Source organism: Medicago sativa, chromosome 7, assembly GCF_051527215.1.
Source record: "Medicago sativa cultivar Bolivia chromosome 7, Bolivia_mono, whole genome shotgun sequence".
Classification (NCBI taxonomy): domain Eukaryota; kingdom Viridiplantae; phylum Streptophyta; class Magnoliopsida; order Fabales; family Fabaceae; genus Medicago; species Medicago sativa.
Window position 1 is genome coordinate 53,964,343 of NC_140755.1, and position 19,493 is coordinate 53,983,835.

Consider the following 19,493-nt stretch of genomic DNA (forward strand, 5'->3'; position numbering starts at 1 on the left):
CATAGAAGTCCTAGCTCAACTGGCAAATGCCGAAATTGTAAGGCCGAATGTCGTGACCCGGGTTCGAACCCAGGACATCATAGTTGTGTGTGAGTTTAATTTCAGTGGATTAACACTTCATCTAAGACCAAAAAAAAAGTCCATAGAATAATTATTCTGTTTAATAACATGAAGTGTGACTTAATTGTGAGACCCCATTAAATATAAGGACATTATTTTTGAAGCATCTGTAGTTCAAAAAGACCTCTTAAAAATTCTTTTTAGTAGGGTGAAAAAAAATATTTGTAGAAAATTGATGATTCAAAATTTTGTATTGTTGTAGATGAAGCACATGATGAGTGAAAAAAAGGAACTAATGGCTATGTTAAGTAATAACATGAAGTGTGACTTAATTGTGAGACCCCATTAAATATAAGGACATTATTTTTGAAGCATCTGTAGTTCAAAAAGACCTCTTAAAAATTCTTTTTAGTAGGGTGAAAAAAATATTTGTGAGAAAATTGATGATTCAAAATTTTGTATTGTTGTAGATGAAGCACATGATGAGTGAAAAAAAAGGAACTAATGGCTATGTTAAGCTTTGTTGATAAAATTGGTTTAATACAAGATTAGTTTTTTGATGTGGTGCATTTTCAAGACAATCCTTCCTTTACTCTTCAGGAGGAAGTATGTGATAGTTTGTCTCTTCATAACCTCCATGTTTCTAAAATTCATTGCCAAGGGTATATGAGGCAAGAAATATGAGACGAGAATGGAATAGTTTACAAGCACTCTTTATGAAGGATTTTCCTTCCTCTTACTATATTCATTGTTTTGCTCATCAATTACAACTTGATTTAGTTAATGCATCAAGAGAAGTCAAACAGATTCATAAATTCTTTGAGAATGTGACTTTCGATGTCAATGTTGTTTGTTTTTCTACTAAGTTCCATGATGAGTTACAAGCTGTAAAATCAGAAGAAAATGCATATTTGTTGGAGATTGATAAGATTGTAACTAGGAAAGATACAAGTCAAGTTGGTACTTTGAAACAAGCTATAGATACTCGTTAGAGATCACATACAATTTTATTTTTAATTTGATAAATATATATGGAGCAACTTGCTCAGATTTAAAAAAATTTCAAATGAAGGGTAATTATTGTCCAACGTGGGGATGCTGATAGTTCTTACAATTACTTAGAGGAATTTAATTTATATTTTTCTTGCAAGAAATTATGGGGATAGAATATGTGCTTTGTCAATCCTTGTAAAAACAATCTTAAGGTGTAGGTGATACTTTTGGTTCGTTGAACAAAAAATCTTATCTAAGATTTGAGAGAAAATGGTGAGGACTTAGGATAGGTTATTTACTAGTGTGACATCTTTTGTGAAAAGTCTGATATTGACATTTATGGCCTCAATGATTTTCATTCAGCTACAAGATATGAGACAAAGTCTTGAATAGGATTAAGTCTCAATTGAGCATTGTTTAAGAGTTTAAATATCTTTTACGACAAACAATTACAAGAGGTGAACATAAGATTTAGTGGTTAAGAAATACTCCATCCGTCCTGAAATATAAGCAAAAATAAAAAAACACACTTATTAAGAAAATCAATTATTCTGCATTGATTACTCTAAATTTTATCAAATAAAATTACAATTTTCCTAATTTACCCTTAGTCACATTGAAAACAAAACCACTTCAATACCGTAAATGTTGATTCCAATACACTTAACTATTGTAAAGTGATTCCAATTCCCTTTGGATTTCAATATTGTTTGGAACTCCAACACCAATACTTCTTAAACACGCTTATTCTACTTGCAATCTTCATGCTCCATAAATGTAAAAGGGTAATTTTGGAACCCTAAAATAAAATTGGTCAATATTGATTTTTTTTGCTTATATTTTGGGACAAAAAAATTGGCTTTTTTTTGCTTATATTTCAGGACAGAGGGAGTAGATTTGTTAACTCGAAGTTATTCTCTAATCTGCTAAGGATATCTATGAAGCATTTAACATTGGTACTACAAGAAATTGGCCAATTTTCTAGAAGGGAAATCCTAGGCAAACAAGCTAAATGCCCTGGAAAGGGAAGTTTGACAAGAGTTTTGTCAGGGGCGGAATCCCTAGTAAAACAACCCATCACAATTTTAAAGTGAGGGGTTTAACTCCACTGAAGTTTAAGAGGGTGGAACCTTGTGTACAGTGATGGTCGGATTAGACAAGTGTACCAAATCGTTTACCAAGTAATAAAGTGTAAGTAGAGTATCGTATTCACATGGATTGTCGTTTCGTCCAAACAATTCGCGTTACTTATTTCTTTTGACAAAATATAAATAAAAGAGTTGAGGGTTTGAGATTCAAATTTTTATCTGTTTGCAACAGAGCAAATTACCTGTTTGGTTGCAGAAAAATAGGCAGCGACTAGGACTCTTTGAATCCCCCTATTTATTTGTTGGAATTAAATAACATTCATGTCGCGTTTAGTTATCTTAAGTAGACTATAGAAGTGATGAGGTCGTTGGGACATTCTAACCTAATCGATTCGTCAAGTTGCACCTGCTTATGACACGGTGATCCTTATGTGTGGAGCCTTACTCTCTCAGTTGATTTAGGTATATCCCTCCAATATTGATTGGCACCTGCTGGTCACACGGTGATCCTTACGTGTGATGTAACACCCCAATCTTTAATATTAGTTTATTAGTATTATTATTAGATGATATTAATATTAATATTATTAATAGTATTGATTTGCTTGATATTATTAATCTAATTATTCATATTTACTAAGAGAATGGGTAAGGGGAAAGTAGATGGATTGATTAGTCGATTAAAGAGTGAGAGAAAATAATATTTAGGAAGAAAATAGAGTTTTTTTAGGGAGAATAAGAAAGTAGAGTGTGAACGGAGGTGGATTAGTAAAATTGGGTAGAAAAGAGGTGTAGTTAGTGAGCTGAGTAGTGCTTTAATGATTTAAGCAGAGGGGAGTGTGAATAACAAGACAGTGTAGTTACAAAAAGAATAGTAACAAATTCGAGAGGTGCAGATAATAATCTGAAAAGATTAGTAACAAATTTAGCTGATGATTAAATAGATGAGAAACATTATAAAAATACGGTTAAGACAGAAAAGATTAGAGATCAAAGGAAAACTAGGGTTGTGGAGAGAAAAAGTAAGGTGGCATAGAAAGAAGAACGAGAGATTTCACCGTAGGAATTCATCAAATTCTCCAAACTAGAGGTAAGGGGGAGTCTATCTTCACCATAAGAGCTGTATGAACATATGGATAGTGAATAGTGTTGTTTCCTACTGTTTTTCATGATCTGTGAAGGGTGTTGTTTCCTATTGTTTTTCATGATCTTTTAACGAATTCATGTTAAATTCGTGCTCTAATTTGCTGCTGTGATTTTGGTTATATTAATGTCTTTGTATTCCTTATTTTCATGTCCTAAATTCGTGATTCAAGTGTAGTTATATTGTGTTTTGAAATATGTAAACAAAAGTGAGTTACTCAGATTCTAAAATTAATTATTTATATTTGTGGTTTTTGTAGTTGTTGGTTGAACGTGGTACCTTCTTTTTTCTTTGTTGTTCGTATCTGATATATATCCATCTTTGGATACAAATTCTAACCAAAATGAAAATAGGTTCAGATTTATTTAGTTAATTATTTTAGTTTAAATAGAGGTGTAGCTGTCATGTAAGCTTTCTAAATTAGGATCTTACCAATGAATGATCATGAAAGTTTGTAGGATTGGATTATAGAACCAATCAGATTGAGTGAAAGATAATTATCCTGATTAACTATTGTGCATATGCTTGTAATCCTTTTATGATGCCTTTTCTGTGGTATCTAAACAACATGTTAATGCATATTATTGTTCTTTTAAAAGGTTCTAGATTAATTTATTTTTTAAAATTCTTGCTAATGACAAAAGCTGAGTGAACGTAATATATTTATTCATTTGGATGAATTGGCTCTTTTGTAACTTTTTTGGTCATTATGTCAATTTTGTTATCTTGATGAATTATTTGATAATGTGTTTGATGTGTTTTTTTTATATTTTAAAAAAAGAGGTATAATTGATGTGTTATTTAATGATGCGAAAATGATAAAAGTATTTGAAGATGTGTTATATAAATATGTGTTATTTGAAGAGGTGTGATTTAAAGATGTGTTATATAAAGAAATGTTATTTGAAGATGTATGATTTAAAGATGTGTTATATAAAGATGTGTTATTTGAAGATGTGTGATTTAATGGTGTGTTATATAACCCTTAATAATTTTAGGGTTCTAAGGTTTTCGCGAAAAAAAGAGTTTTGAGAGTGAAGGCTTGAAAATAGAAAGTGTAGGGAGTGAAGTGAGAGGTGCGTGTTTTTGTCTAAGTGTTTTTGATGAAAACGGTTAGAATTCAGACATAGACAAAAGTAAAACACATTAATGACAAAGGAGGCGTGAGACACTACATTTGAAGCATTTTCATCATTGCCCAGCAATTAATACCCAACAGTTATAAACCACGTTAGAAAAATTATCAAAATAACTGTTTTATTAGTTGGCTAGGTGTACAAAAAGTAACTTTCACCTTTTTCACTAACAAAGCTATCAGAGTCTAGAGTCTGGAGTTCAGAGTCTGATAACTTTCAGAAGCTGAAGTTCTTCAGAGTCTCGGTTAATAGAGTCTGATAGACCTTTGCTTATGAACTTCTTAAGAGTCTGAATTCCAATTCAGGGGCAAACATTAAACAAAAACATGATGCATGTTCAAATTTTTCTTTATAAAATGAAATCTTTCCACAGTTAAAGATTTTGAAAATATATCATCTCATTGATGTTCAGTATAAATGAATTGTATATCTAAAGTACCTTTTTGAAAATAGTCTCTTATGAAATGGTGTTTAATTTCAATGTGCTTGGCTCTAGAATGTAGAATTGGATTCTTTGACAAACAAATAGCAGCAGTATTATCACAATAAACGAGAATACTGTTTTCATTAATTTTCTTTCAATCTTATCACCAGCATAATCAGTATCAATGAATCCAGCCAACTTATAATCTAAGGATTTCTTATAAAGAAGTCCAAGATTATTTGTTCCTTTCAAATATCTAAAAATTCTCTTAACAACTGTAAAATGAAATTATCAAGGATCTGGTTGAAACCTTGCACACAAACATACACTAAATAAAATATCAGGTCTAGATGCAGTTAGGTATAATAGTGAACCTATCATGCCTCTGAATAGCTTCTTCACCTACATCTGGGGGCTACTAAGCCAGGAAGGAAATTCACTATAGTAGTATCAATTTAAAGCATACATTGTTGGATATTTGTATGTTGGCCTCATTTTTGCTAAAACAAATATACATGCAAGATGTTGAATACAATGTTTCAACATGTTGGCACGGTTCATTGTGCCCTGATTATGTGCCATGATTAACGCGCACTTCATCTATTTAAGGAATCCACGCATATTTACTTGTTGGCCAAGACGCGTGCTTTTAGTCCATAATTAGCTGTGTGATTATTTCCTAAAGGAGTGACAATATTTTAGGAAACTTTGGATGTGTATTTGTGGTTTCTAAAGATGTTCCGACAATTTAGGAAACAATTGTGTTTGTTCCTGATACTTGTGAAGCAGATCAGCTCTTGGATCAGTAGTGTATCTGAAGCCCAACAAGTTTATTCAGTCCGTACTGCTTTAGAGTATTTATACAAGGACGTAAAACCTAATTCATTCATTCAAGCCGTCATCTCATATTAGTGCTTTTTAGGGTTTTGAGTCATTGTTAATTGAGAGCCTTTCCTGTATTACCTTGATGCAAGTATAGGACTGTGTTATTGAGTTGTAAGCCTGTATACTACTCCTAAGCTTTGAAGCACGGAGTTAGTTTATGTTTGAAGGTGTCTTCATCATTTTGTTTGTAATCATATAATCGCAGGGCATGTGATTGAGTGGAAGTGAGATGGGATCTCAAATCTAGAAGTTCCTAGGTTGAAGTTAGTACGGGTGGTCCTAGGTGATAAGTTGTAAACTTGGAGTTTGCTGATGACTTAAAACAAGGACTACACTAGTGGATTTCCTTCCTGGCTTGGTAGCCCCCATGGTAGGTGTGTTTATCACGAAACTGGGTTAACAAATCTCCTGTGCCATTCACTTTTCTGCCCTTTACTTTTATCTTGTTCTGTTTGGAACATTACGTAAAACATTATAGTTCTAGTGTGCCATAATTTTAATTGGTATCATTGCAGACACCCTACCTGTTTTTTGGGTGAGCTCTAGGGAAGTTACTTTCTGGCATAATGGACAAGGAAGGGGGATTTGTGAACTGACCTCCTTTGTTGGATGATTCCAACTATGACTATTGAAAATCTCGCATGAGTGCTTTCCTCAAATCCATAGATAGCAAGACCTGAAAAGTAGTTCTGAAGGGTTGGGAACATCCTGTTGTTCTTGACAAAGACGGAAACAAGACAACTGATCTGAAACCAGAAGAAGAGTGGTCCACAAATGAAGATGAATTAGCTCTTGGAAACTCCAAAGCATTGAATGCGTTGTTCAATGGGGTAGACAAGAATATGGTCAGACTGATCAAGCAATGCACTGTGGCTAAGGGTGCTTGGGAAATTCTCAAAACTGCTCACGAAGGTACAACTAATATGAAAGTTACTAGAGAAGTAGAAGAAGACCATCAGTCAACTGCAGGATGAAAAAGTTGATCATCTAGCATAAATCTTTGGTCTCAATGATGGGTAACTCAACTAAACTCCCAACTTGAGCATGTAAAGAAGCAGGTGAGAATGATGACCACGGGAACTGATGTGCTGGAAGAAATTTTAGAAGGCCAAAATAAAGGGAAACCAAAAGGTATAAGCTATGAGTATAAAGCTCTAAACAAGAAACAACAAAACATGAATTTTGCATATGCTTTAGAAGATTATGGAATTGTAAGCAAGCAAAAACAAGTTCAAGATATAAAATTTGTTGCTGCAGAAACATATGACCCCACTATAAGTAAACCAATGTTGCAACATCCAGAGGAACATCAGAGTTCTAAGAGCAAGAAGATATCTCGTCCTTGGGTTTGTCACTATTGTAGGAGAAAAGGTCATATAAGGCCGTTTTGTTTCAAGTTGTATGGATATCCTAAGCGATCTCAACAAAAACCACCTGAACCAGAAGTGAGTAATGTCAAGAAAGAGTGGAAACCAAAATGTGATAATGTTGGGTTAATAGTTCACACCTCTCTAAGAGCATCATCTATGGAAGACTGGTACTTTGACAGTGCATGCTCTAGACACATGACTGGAGTTGATAAATTTCTTGAAGATGTGAGACCTTATGCTAGCAGCTGTGTTACTTCTGGTGATGGAACTAAAGGGTATTGGTAACTTGATCAATAATGGATTTCCAAGACTTGAAAATGTGCTATTAGTGAAAGGATTAACTGCCAACTTGATTAGCATAAGTCATCTATGTGATCAAGGGATGGAATTGAATTTCAGCAAGTCTGAATGTCAGATTACTGATAAGAAAGGTGAAGTGCATATGAGAGGTACTAGGTCTAAGGACAAATGTTACTTGTGGGAACCTCAAGAAGAAGCTCACATGTCCACCTGTCTAGTGAGTAAAGAAGAAAAGGTTAAACTGTGGCACCAGAAACTTGGCCACTTAAACCTGAGAGGAATGGAGAAATCCATTTCTGTAGAAGCAATTAGAGGATTACCTAAGCTTAAAATTGTTGAAGACAACATATGTAGGGAATGTTAGATTGGTAAACAAACTCGAATGTTGCATCCGAGGTTGGAACATCTGGTAACTTCCAAGGTTCTTGAACTTCTACATATGGACTTAATGGGACCAATGCAAGTTGAGAGTATTGGTTGAAAGAGGTATGCTTTTGTAATTGATGATTGTTTCTGTAGGTTTACTTGGGTAAATTTCATTAGGGAAAAATCAGATACCTTTGATGTGTTTAAAGACCTTTGTACACAACTTCAAAGTGAAAAGGATAGTGTCATTGTAAGGATCAGGAGTGATCAAGAGTCAGAGTTTGAAAATTTTAAGTTCAATGAATTTTGCTCCTATGAAGGAATCAAGCATGAATTTTCTTCTCCTATAACACCTCATCAAAATGGTGTAGTGGAAAGGAAGAACAGAACCCTTCAAGAGTTATGCTTCATGCTAAACATCTGCCTTACCATTTTTGGGCTGAAGCAATGAACACAACCTGCTATGTGCACAATAGGGTGACCCTAAGATTTGGTACCACTACTACTCTGTATGAAATATGGAAAGGAAGAAAACCTACTGTCAAATACTTCCATGTTTTTGGAAGTAAGTGCTACATTCTGGCAGATAGAGAACACAGAAGAAAAATGGATCCCAAAAGTGATGAAGGGATATTTCTTGGATAATCTACAAACAACATCTTGATGGCGTATTTTGCAAGTGTACGAAATCGTTCAAGTAGTAAATTTAAATCGGTAAGACCGAGTGTCGAACTCGAGGATCGCGTTATACTATTGAATTGTATTTAGGACTTAATCGAACAAAAGGTTACGAAGTTGGTTTTTATCGCAATGATGAAATTTAAACAAAGTAAAGTGGTTCAAATTAATAAAAGAAAAGTGTTGGGGATGAGTTTTACTGGATGACTATTTCATGTTAACAACCTAATTATCGCTATTGAATCGACTCATCTAATTGCTACCGAATCCTCTATAAAATTTGTGCCCTAATTCCTTAGTGACAGAAACGTTAATTCTAAAATAAACACCTAATTCCTTAGTGAATTTTAAGATTAGAATTAAGCATGAACGAACAAGGATTCTCGATTGGTTCCAAGGGTTTGCATCTATTCCTAGATTACAAAGGCAAGGATTTCTTATCTCAAAGCGTTTATAAATTCCACTTCCGTTTCACAAAATAAACAGTAAATCAATTTAAAGGTGATCAATCAATAAAAGCATTAAGAACAGAGATAAGAAAAGCAATTCAATGAGTTTCATCAATAATAAGAACTAGGTCATATGACAATCATGTTCATCTAGGGTTACTCATCCCCAACAATGGAGGGTTTAGTTACACATAACAATTAAACAAGAGAAAGGGATAAAAGAAAGATTACAAGAATAATTCATGAATGATTCTTGCTCAAAATCTCCTCCAATGTTGCTCTAGATCTCTCCTTGTGTGTTTCTATGCCTTTTAATCTCCAAAAACGTGAACCCTTAATTCAGAAACACACTTTTCTATAAATAGGCCACTCAAAATCGGCTCCCGAGCCCATAAAATCGGCCACCGATGTGAAAAAACGCGTCCTGCCGAATGTGAAATCGGCGCCCGATTTGCTAAATCGATGGCCGATTTTATCAGAAGTATTTTGGCTCAAACTGCAGCAAAAATCGGTGGCCGATTTGTCCAAATCGGTGGCCGATTTTCAGTTTTTGAAAACTTCAATTTCTTCTCCTTTTGTAGCTTGTAACTCCATGAATTGCAATGAATATGACCAAAATGATATAAAAATGCCTAAGAAAAACTAAGATGACAGAGTGTCATCACAACCCCAAACTTGCATCGTTGCTTGTCCTCAAGGAACACACTAAAAATGAAAAATAACAGTAAAATAACACTTACTCCACCAAGGGTCATGTCAAAAGTTCACTTCTTTGTTAGCAATTGATGAGCTAACTTGCTTGGCAACACATCCAATCCACAACTTCTCGCAACAATATTGAAACAAGGTTCACACAGTCGACATGCAAACTAGTATATTACCAAGACTTGAAAAGTTTCTAAGCATCAATCAAAGTTAATATCATGCACACACTTTTAAGGACCTTTTCGGTTATAACGGGGCTTAGGTTCGAGGTGGGATAATTTGGAAAGTAGGCTCAAGAAAAATGACTTGGAGTTAAGCATCATCCTACGGTTCTAAAAATTGAAAAACAAAGTTTATACCACAACAATTTTCAGGGACTAGAGATCATCAACATTAAATAAAAACAACTGATCACTTGTTGCCATTATGCATTCATTCATTTTTTTTGAGCTGAATTTTTGACGTTCCATCTTATTTTCAACATGCTTTTTTGCAAAAATTTTTTTTTTATAAGACAACACAAGATGATCTTCAATTCTCTAGTACCCCTACCCCAAACTTAGAGTGTTGCTAGTTCCATGAGCAACCCCAAACTTGAATTTTTTATAACATTGAAACACAAACTATGCCTAACTCCAACAAAATTATTGGGATAATCCTATGGTCTCTAGGCTTGTAATGTGGTTCGTCACCGAAACAAGGGGTCTAATCCTAATGGCTCAACTTGGCTTAAACAAAGGAATAATTCAATATAAACTCAGGTTGGCTTCAAAGGCTCAAGGTACAAGCAATTTTCCTTAGTGTGTACACAATATAACCAATCAATAGCAGAGAAAAATGGAAAGCCCTAGAAATAGCATTCACAAGGAAACACTCATATTTGTAAAAATTGAAAAATAAAATTTGGCTATGACCTTACAAGATGAGGTTTCTGGAAGTTGTGTCTACTTAAGCATTCCGTCCGGCCGTACACTTCCCATTGAAAGATCCAATCAAGCAACCACCTCCTTTGAACTTTTGACAAACCATTGGCGGAATCTTTGTTACTAAACTGGTATATTTCAAGAAAAGTGAATTCATTAATAATAAACAAACGCATATGCATTACAAAATAGGGGAACAAATCCATAAGCACCAAGACACTACTCAAGTTTGACTCAAATACAACTGAAGCAAATTACAGAAGAAAATAACTGACATAACAAAAAAAAAACTAGAAAATTGCTTACTGACGTGGGTTGCCTCCCACGAAGCGCTTTTTTAATGTCATTAGCTTGACGCATCAACCACTGTTAAGGTGACATATATGATACAAAGAACACATCATCCTTCTTCTTCCTTTTGTTGGGTAATAACTCCATGAACATGAGCAATAGATGATGTTGCTTCCATATCATTTTCAAGTGGAGAACAATGAACAAGGCATAAATGGCATCTAGGACTTCATCAATCTCTTCCCTTTTCCCTGCCTTGTTGCTAAAAAAAATTGGAGAAATGTTTTGTTGAGGAATTTTTGGTTGGACACCTAAATCTCTCCAAAGTTGGGACTTTTGAGTTTCCTTACCAACAAGACCATCCTTAATGTTTACCGATTCCCCCTCATCTTCTTTCTTTTCCACAACACTGAATTTATCTTCAATCTTCAGCTTCTCAAACTCAACCACTTGCTCAAATAACCATTCACATTGACTCTCAAATCTTTCAATTGAACCTTGATTATTATTCATGAATTCAATCAAAATATTCTTGATGTGAAATTTCCTGTCATATGATTCGTTGGGAAGAATTTGAATAGGTAGCATTTGCTCCCAATTAATTTTTTCCATGAGAAACTCATCTTGTGCTTCCAAAACCAATAGATCTTCACCTTTTGGTGGTGGGACATAACAATCAAAAGTGTCACTCTTATGCCCTTCTATACAAAAATCAAATCTATGAGGTAAAAACCGAAGAAGGTCCTTTTCAAATGTATCTCTCATGATCTGCCCCTCCAATATACGACACTGTGCAGTTAGAAGACAAGTTTTAGTTTCTTCCGAAAGTTGTAGAAGAAGATAATCATCAAATTCTTCCATACTATGCGGTGGTTAGTTATCTCAACGGAGAAGAAAAAAATCACTAGAACTCGACATTAGAAAATTTAACAAATAAAAATAAAATAAAAACCAAAATTTTATTGCAGAGCAAAAAAATTTCAATTAAGCAAGAATAAAATTCAACAGTGATTTAGCAATCCCCGGCAACGGCGCCAAAAACTTGATGTCGTATTTCGCAAGTGTACGAAATCGTTCAAGTAGTAAATTTAAATCGGTAAGACCGAGTGTCGAACTCGAGGATCGCGTTATACTATTGAATTGTATTTAGGACTTAATCGAACAAAAGGTTACGAAGTTGGTTTTTATCGCAATGATGAAATTTAAACAAAGTAAAGTGGTTCAAATTAATAAAAGAAAAGTGTTGGGGATGAGTTTTACTGGATGACTATTTCATGTTAACAACCTAATTATCGCTATTGAATCGACTCATCTAATTGCTACCGAATCCTCTATAAAATTTGTGCCCTAATTCCTTAGTGACAGAAACGTTAATTCTAAAATAAACACCTAATTCCTTAGTGAATTTTAAGATTAGAATTAAGCATGAACGAACAAGGATTCTCGATTGGTTCCAAGGGTTTGCATCTATTCCTAGATTACAAAGGCAAGGATTTCTTATCTCAAAGCGTTTATAAATTCCACTTCCGTTTCACAAAATAAACAGTAAATCAATTTAAAGGTGATCAATCAATAAAAGCATTAAGAACAGAGATAAGAAAAGCAATTCAATGAGTTTCATCAATAATAAGAACTAGGTCATATGACAATCATGTTCATCTAGGGTTACTCATCCCCAACAATGGAGGGTTTAGTTACACATAACAATTAAACAAGAGAAAGGGATAAAAGAAAGATTACAAGAATAATTCATGAATGATTCTTGCTCAAAATCTCCTCCAATGTTGCTCTAGATCTCTCCTTGTGTGTTTCTATGCCTTTTAATCTCCAAAAACGTGAACCCTTAATTCAGAAACACACTTTTCTATAAATAGGCCACTCAAAATCGGCTCCCGAGCCCATAAAATCGGCCACCGATGTGAAAAAACGCGTCCTGCCGAATGTGAAATCGGCGCCCGATTTGCTAAATCGGTGGCCGATTTTATCAGAAGTATTTTGGCTCAAACTGCAGCAAAAATCGGTGGCCGATTTGTCCAAATCGGTGGCCGATTTGTCCAAATCGGTGGCCGATTTTCAGTTTTTGAAAACTTCAATTTCTTCTCCTTTTGTAGCTTGTAACTCCATGAATTGCAATGAATATGACCAAAATGATATAAAAATGCCTAAGAAAAACTAAGATGACAGAGTGTCATCACAACCCCAAACTTGCATCGTTGCTTGTCCTCAAGGAACACACTAAAAATGAAAAATAACAGTAAAATAACACTTACTCCACCAAGGGTCATGTCAAAAGTTCACTTCTTTGTTAGCAATTGATGAGCTAACTTGCTTGGCAACACATCCAATCCACAACTTCTCGCAACAATATTGAAACAAGGTTCACACAGTCGACATGCAAACTACTATATTACCAAGACTTGAAAAGTTTCTAAGCATCAATCAAAGTTAATATCATGCACACACTTTTAAGGACCTTTTCGGTTATAACGGGGCTTAGGTTCGAGGTGGGATAATTTGGAAAGTAGGCTCAAGAAAAATGACTTGGAGTTAAGCATCATCCTACGGTTCTAAAAATTGAAAAACAAAGTTTATACCACAACAATTTTCAGGGACTAGAGATCATCAACATTAAATATAAACAACTGATCACTTGTTGCCATTATGCATTCATTCATTTTTTTTTTGAGCTGAATTTTTGACGTTACATCTTATTTTCAACATGCTTTTTTGCAAATTTTTTTTTTTATAAGACAACACAAGATGATCTTCAATTCTCTAGTACCCCTACCCCAAACTTAGAGTGTTGCTAGTTCCATGAGCAACCCCAAACTTGAATTTTTTATAACATTGAAACACAAACTATGCCTAACTCCAACAAAATTATTGGGATAATCCTATAGTCTCTAGGCTTGTAATGTGGTTCGTCACCGAAACAAGGGGTCTAATCCTAATGGCTCAACTTGGCTTAAACAAAGGAATAATTCAATATAAACTCAGGTTGGCTTCAAAGGCTCAAGGTACAAGCAATTTTCCTTAGTGTGTACACAATATAACCAATCAATAGCAGAGAAAAATGGAAAGCCCTAGAAATAGCATTCACATGGAAACACTCATATTTGTAAAAATTGAAAAATAAAATTTGGCTATGACCTTACAAGATGAGGTTTCTGGAAGTTGTGTCTACTTAAGCATTCCGTCCGGCCGTACACTTCCCATTGAAAGATCCAATCAAGCAACCACCTCCTTTGAACTTTTGACAAACCATTGGCGGAATCTTTGTTACTAAACTGGTATATTTCAAGAAAAGTGAATTCATTAATAATAAACAAACGCATATGCATTACAAAATAGGGGAACAAATCCATAAGCACCAAGACACTACTCAAGTTTGACTCAAATACAACTGAAGCAAAGTACAGAAGAAAATAACTGACATAAAAAAAAAAAACTAGAAAATTGCTTACTAACGTGGGTTGCCTCCCACGAAGCGCTTTTTTAATGTCATTAGCTTGACGCATCAACCACTGTTAAGGTGACATATATGATACAAAGAACACATCATCCTTCTTCTTCCTTTTGTTGGGTAATAACTCCATGAACATGAGCAATAGATGATGTTGCTTCCATATCATTTTCAAGTGGAGAACAATGAACAAGGCATAAATGGCATCTAGGACTTCATCAATCTCTTCCCTTTTCCCTGCCTTGTTGCTAAAAAAAATTGGAGAAATGTTTTGTTGAGGAATTTTTGGTTGGACACCTAAATCTCTCCAAAGTTGGGACTTTTGAGTTTCCTTACCAACAAGACCATCCTTAATGTTTACCGATTCCCCCTCATCTTCTTTCTTTTCCACAACACTGAATTTATCTTCAATCTTCAGCTTCTCAAACTCAACCACTTGCTCAAATAACCATTCACATTGACTCTCAAATCTTTCAATTGAACCTTGATTATTATTCATGAATTCAATCAAAATATTCTTGATGTGAAATTTCCTGTCATATGATTCGTTGGGAAGAATTTGAATAGGTAGCATTTGCTCCCAATTAATTTTTTCCATGAGAAACTCATCTTGTGCTTCCAAAACCAATAGATCTTCACCTTTTGGTGGTGGGACATAACAATCAAAAGTGTCACTCTTATGCCCTTCTATACAAAAATCAAATCTATGAGGTAAAAACCGAAGAAGGTCCTTTTCAAATGTATCTCTCATGATCTGCCCCTCCAATATACGACATTGTGCAGTTAGAAGACAAGTTTTAGTTTCTTCCGAAAGTTGTAGAAGAAGATAATCATCAAATTCTTCCATACTATGCGGTGGTTAGTTATCTCAACGGAGAAGAAAAAAATCACTAGAACTCGACATTAGAAAATTTAACAAATAAAAATAAAATAAAAACCAAAATTTTATTGCAGAGCAAAAAAATTTCAATTAAGCAAGAATAAAATTCAACAGTGATTTAGCAATCCCCGACAACGGCGCCAAAAACTTGATGTCGTATTTCGCAAGTGTACGAAATCGTTCAAGTAGTAAATTTAAATCGGTAAGACCGAGTGTCGAACTCGAGGATCGCGTTATACTATTGAATTGTATTTAGGACTTAATCGAACAAAAGGTTACGAAGTTGGTTTTTATCGCAATGATGAAATTTAAACAAAGTAAAGTGGTTCAAATTAATAAAAGAAAAGTGTTGGGGATGAGTTTTACTGGATGACTATTTCATGTTAACAACCTAATTATCGCTATTGAATCGACTCATCTAATTGCTAACGAATCCTCTATAAAATTTGTGCCCTAATTCCTTAGTGACAGAAACGTTAATTCTAAAATAAACACCTAATTCCTTAGTGAATTTTAAGATTAGAATTAAGCATGAACGAACAAGGATTCTCGATTGGTTCCAAGGGTTTGCATCTATTCCTAGATTACAAAGGCAAGGATTTCTTATCTCAAAGCGTTTATAAATTCCACTTCCGTTTCACAAAATAAACAGTAAATCAATTTAAAGGTGATCAATCAATAAAAGCATTAAGAACAGAGATAAGAAAAGCAATTCAATGAGTTTCATCAATAATAAGAACTAGGTCATATGACAATCATGTTCATCTAGGGTTACTCATCCCCAACAATGGAGGGTTTAGTTACACATAACAATTAAACAAGAGAAAGGGATAAAAGAAAGATTACAAGAATAATTCATGAATGATTCTTGCTCAAAATCTCCTCCAATGTTGCTCTAGATCTCTCCTTGTGTGTTTCTATGCCTTTTAATCTCCAAAAACGTGAACCCTTAATTCAGAAACACACTTTTCTATAAATAGGCCACTCAAAATCGGCTCCCGAGCCCATAAAATCGGCCACCGATGTGAAAAAACGCGTCCTGCCGAATGTGAAATCGGCGTCCGATTTGCTAAATTGGTGGCCGATTTTATCAGAAGTATTTTGGCTCAAACTGCAGCAAAAATCGGTGGCCGATTTGTCCAAATCGGTGGCCGATTTTCAGTTTTTGAAAACTTCAATTTCTTCTCCTTTTGTAGCTTGTAACTCCATGAATTGCAATGAATATGACCAAAATGATATAAAAATGCCTAAGAAAAACTAAGATGACAGAGTGTCATCACAACCCCAAACTTGCATCGTTGCTTGTCCTCAAGGAACACACTAAAAATGAAAAATAACAGTAAAATAACACTTACTCCACCAAGGGTCATGTCAAAAGTTCACTTCTTTGTTAGCAATTGATGAGCTAACTTGCTTGGCAACACATCCAATCCACAACTTCTCGCAACAATATTGAAACAAGGTTCACACAGTCGACATGCAAACTACTATATTACCAAGACTTGAAAAGTTTCTAAGCATCAATCAAAGTTAATATCATGCACACACTTTTAAGGACCTTTTCGGTTATAACGGGGCTTAGGTTCGAGGTGGGATAATTTGGAAAGTAGGCTCAAGAAAAATGACTTGGAGTTAAGCATCATCCTACGGTTCTAAAAATTGAAAAACAAAGTTTATACCACAACAATTTTCAGGGACTAGAGATCATCAACATTAAATATAAACAACTGATCACTTGTTGCCATTATGCATTCATTCATTTTTTTTGAGCTGAATTTTTGACGTTCCATCTTATTTTCAACATGCTTTTTTGCAAATTTTTTTTTTATAAGACAACACAAGATGATCTTCAATTCTCTAGTACCCCTACCCCAAACTTAGAGTGTTGCTAGTTCCATGAGCAACCCCAAACTTGAATTTTTTATAACATTGAAACACAAACTATGCCTAACTCCAACAAAATTATTGGGATAATCCTATGGTCTCTAGGCTTGTAATGTGGTTCGTCACCGAAACAAGGGGTCTAATCCTAATGGCTCAACTTGGCTTAAACAAAGGAATAATTCAATATAAACTCAGGTTGGCTTCAAAGGCTCAAGGTACAAGCAATTTTCCTTAGTGTGCACACAATATAACCAATCAATAGCAGAGAAAAATGGAAAGCCCTAGAAATAGCATTCACATGGAAACACTCATATTTGTAAAAATTGAAAAATAAAATTTGGCTATGACCTTACAAGATGAGGTTTCTGGAAGTTGTGTCTACTTAAGCATTCCGTCCGGCCGTACACTTCCCATTGAAAGATCCAATCAAGCAACCACCTCCTTTGAACTTTTGACAAACCATTGGCGGAATCTTTGTTACTAAACTGGTATATTTCAAGAAAAGTGAATTCATTAATAATAAACAAATGCAGATGCATTACAAAATAGGGGAACAAATCCATAAGCACCAAGACACTACTCAAGTTTGACTCAAATACAACTGAAGCAAAGTACAGAAGAAAATAACTGACATAACAAAAAAAAAACTAGAAAATTGCTTACTGACGTGGGTTGCCTCCCACGAAGCGCTTTTTTAATGTCATTAGCTTGACGCATCAACCACTGTTAAGGTGGCATATATGATACAAAGAACACATCATCCTTCTTCTTCCTTTTGTTGGGTAATAACTCCATGAACATGAGCAATAGATGATGTTGCTTCCATATCATTTTCAAGTGGAGAACAATGAACAAGGCATAAATGGCATCTAGGACTTCATCAATCTCTTCCCTTTTCCTTGCCTTGTTGCTAAAAAAAATTGGAGAAATGTTTTGTTGAGGAATTTTTGGTTGGACACCTAAATCTCTCCAAAGTTGGGACTTTTGAGTTTCCTTACCAACAAAACCATCCTTAATGTTTACCGATTCCCCCTCATCTTCTTTCTTTTCCACAACACTGAATTTATCTTCAATCTTCAGCTTCTCAAACTCAACCAATTGCTCAAATAACCTTTCACGTTGACTCTCAAATCTTTCAATTGAACCTTGATTATTATTCATGAATTCAATCAAAATATTCTTGATGTGAAATTTCCTGTCATATGATTCGTTGGGAAGAATTTGAATAGGTAGCATTTGCTCCCAATTAATTTTTTCCATGAGAAACTCATCTTGTGCTTCCAAAACCAATAGATCTTCACCTTTTGGTGGTGGGACATAACAATCAAAAGTGTCACTCTTATGCCCTTCTATACAAAAATCAAATCTATGAGGTAAAAACCGAAGAAGGTCCTTTTCAAATATATCTCTCATGATCTGCCCCTCCAATATACGACATTGTGCAGTTAGAAGACAAGTTTTAGTTTCTTCCGAAAGTTGTAGAAGAAGATAATCATCAAATTCTTCCATACTATGCGGTGGTTAGTTATCTCAACGGAGAAGAAAAAAATCACTAGAACTCGACATTAGAAAATTTAACAAATAAAAATAAAATAAAAACAAAAATTTTATTGCAGAGTAAAAAAATTTCAATTAAGCAAGAATAAAATTCAACAGTGATTTAGCAATCCCCGGCAACGGCGCCAAAAACTTGATAGCGTATTTCGCAAGTGTACGAAATCGTTCAAGTAGTAAATTTAAATCGGTAAGACCGAGTGTCGAACTCGAGGATCGCGTTATACTATTGAATTGTATTTAGGACTTAATCGAACAAAAGGTTACGAAGTTGGTTTTTATCGCAATGATGAAATTTAAACAAAGTAAAGTGGTTCAAATTAATAAAGGAAAAGTGTTGGGGATGAGTTTTACTGGATGACTATTTCATGTTAACAACCTAATTATCGCTATTGAATCGACTCATCTAATTGCTACCGAATCCTCTATAAAATTTGTGCCCTAATTCCTTAGTGACAGAAACGTTAATTCTAAAATAAACACCTAATTCCTTAGTGAATTTTAAGATTAGAATTAAGCATGAACGAACAAGGATTCTCGATTGGTTCCAAGGGTTTGCATCTATTCCTAGATTACAAAGGCAAGGATTTCTTATCTCAAAGCGTTTATAAATTCCACTTCCGTTTCACAAAATAAACAGTAAATCAATTTAAAGGTGATCAATCAATAAAAGCATTAAGAACAGAGATAAGAAAAGCAATTCAATGAGTTTCATCAATAATAAGAACTAGGTCATATGACAATCATGTTCATCTATGGTTACTCATCCCCAACAATGGAGGGTTTAGTTACACATAACAATTAAACAAGAGAAAGGGATAAAAGAAAGATTACAAGAATAATTCATGAATGATTCTTACTCCAAATCTCCTCCAATGTTGCTCTAGATCTCTCCTTGTG

The 19,493-nt window shown here is 34.5% G+C and overlaps 3 protein-coding genes across 3 annotated transcripts; all 3 read right to left on the reverse strand.

Annotated features, from left to right (window-relative positions):
- Positions 1–10,890: 10,890 nt before the first annotated feature.
- LOC146906795 (uncharacterized) lies at positions 10,891–11,673 on the reverse strand. Its single transcript, XM_085723378.1, has one exon. It carries the CDS (start codon positions 11,671–11,673, stop codon positions 10,891–10,893), a length of 783 nt encoding a protein of 260 aa, XP_085579504.1.
- A 2,666-nt stretch (positions 11,674–14,339) lies between these two features.
- Positions 14,340–15,122, reverse strand: LOC146906796 (uncharacterized). The gene has a single exon (XM_085722605.1). The coding sequence runs from the start codon at positions 15,120–15,122 to the stop codon at positions 14,340–14,342; it is 783 nt and encodes a 260-aa protein (XP_085578731.1).
- A 2,643-nt stretch (positions 15,123–17,765) lies between these two features.
- LOC146906797 (uncharacterized) lies at positions 17,766–18,548 on the reverse strand. The gene has a single exon (XM_085727153.1). The coding sequence runs from the start codon at positions 18,546–18,548 to the stop codon at positions 17,766–17,768; it is 783 nt and encodes a 260-aa protein (XP_085583279.1).
- Positions 18,549–19,493: the final 945 nt, after the last annotated feature.

Excerpts from the sequence above, each read along its gene's own strand:
- LOC146906796 (XM_085722605.1), bottom strand. The coding sequence starts at position 15,122 with ATGGAAGAATTTGATGATTATCTTCTTCTACAACTTTCGGAAGAAACT.
- LOC146906795 (XM_085723378.1), bottom strand. The coding sequence starts at position 11,673 with ATGGAAGAATTTGATGATTATCTTCTTCTACAACTTTCGGAAGAAACT.
- LOC146906797 (XM_085727153.1), bottom strand. The coding sequence starts at position 18,548 with ATGGAAGAATTTGATGATTATCTTCTTCTACAACTTTCGGAAGAAACT.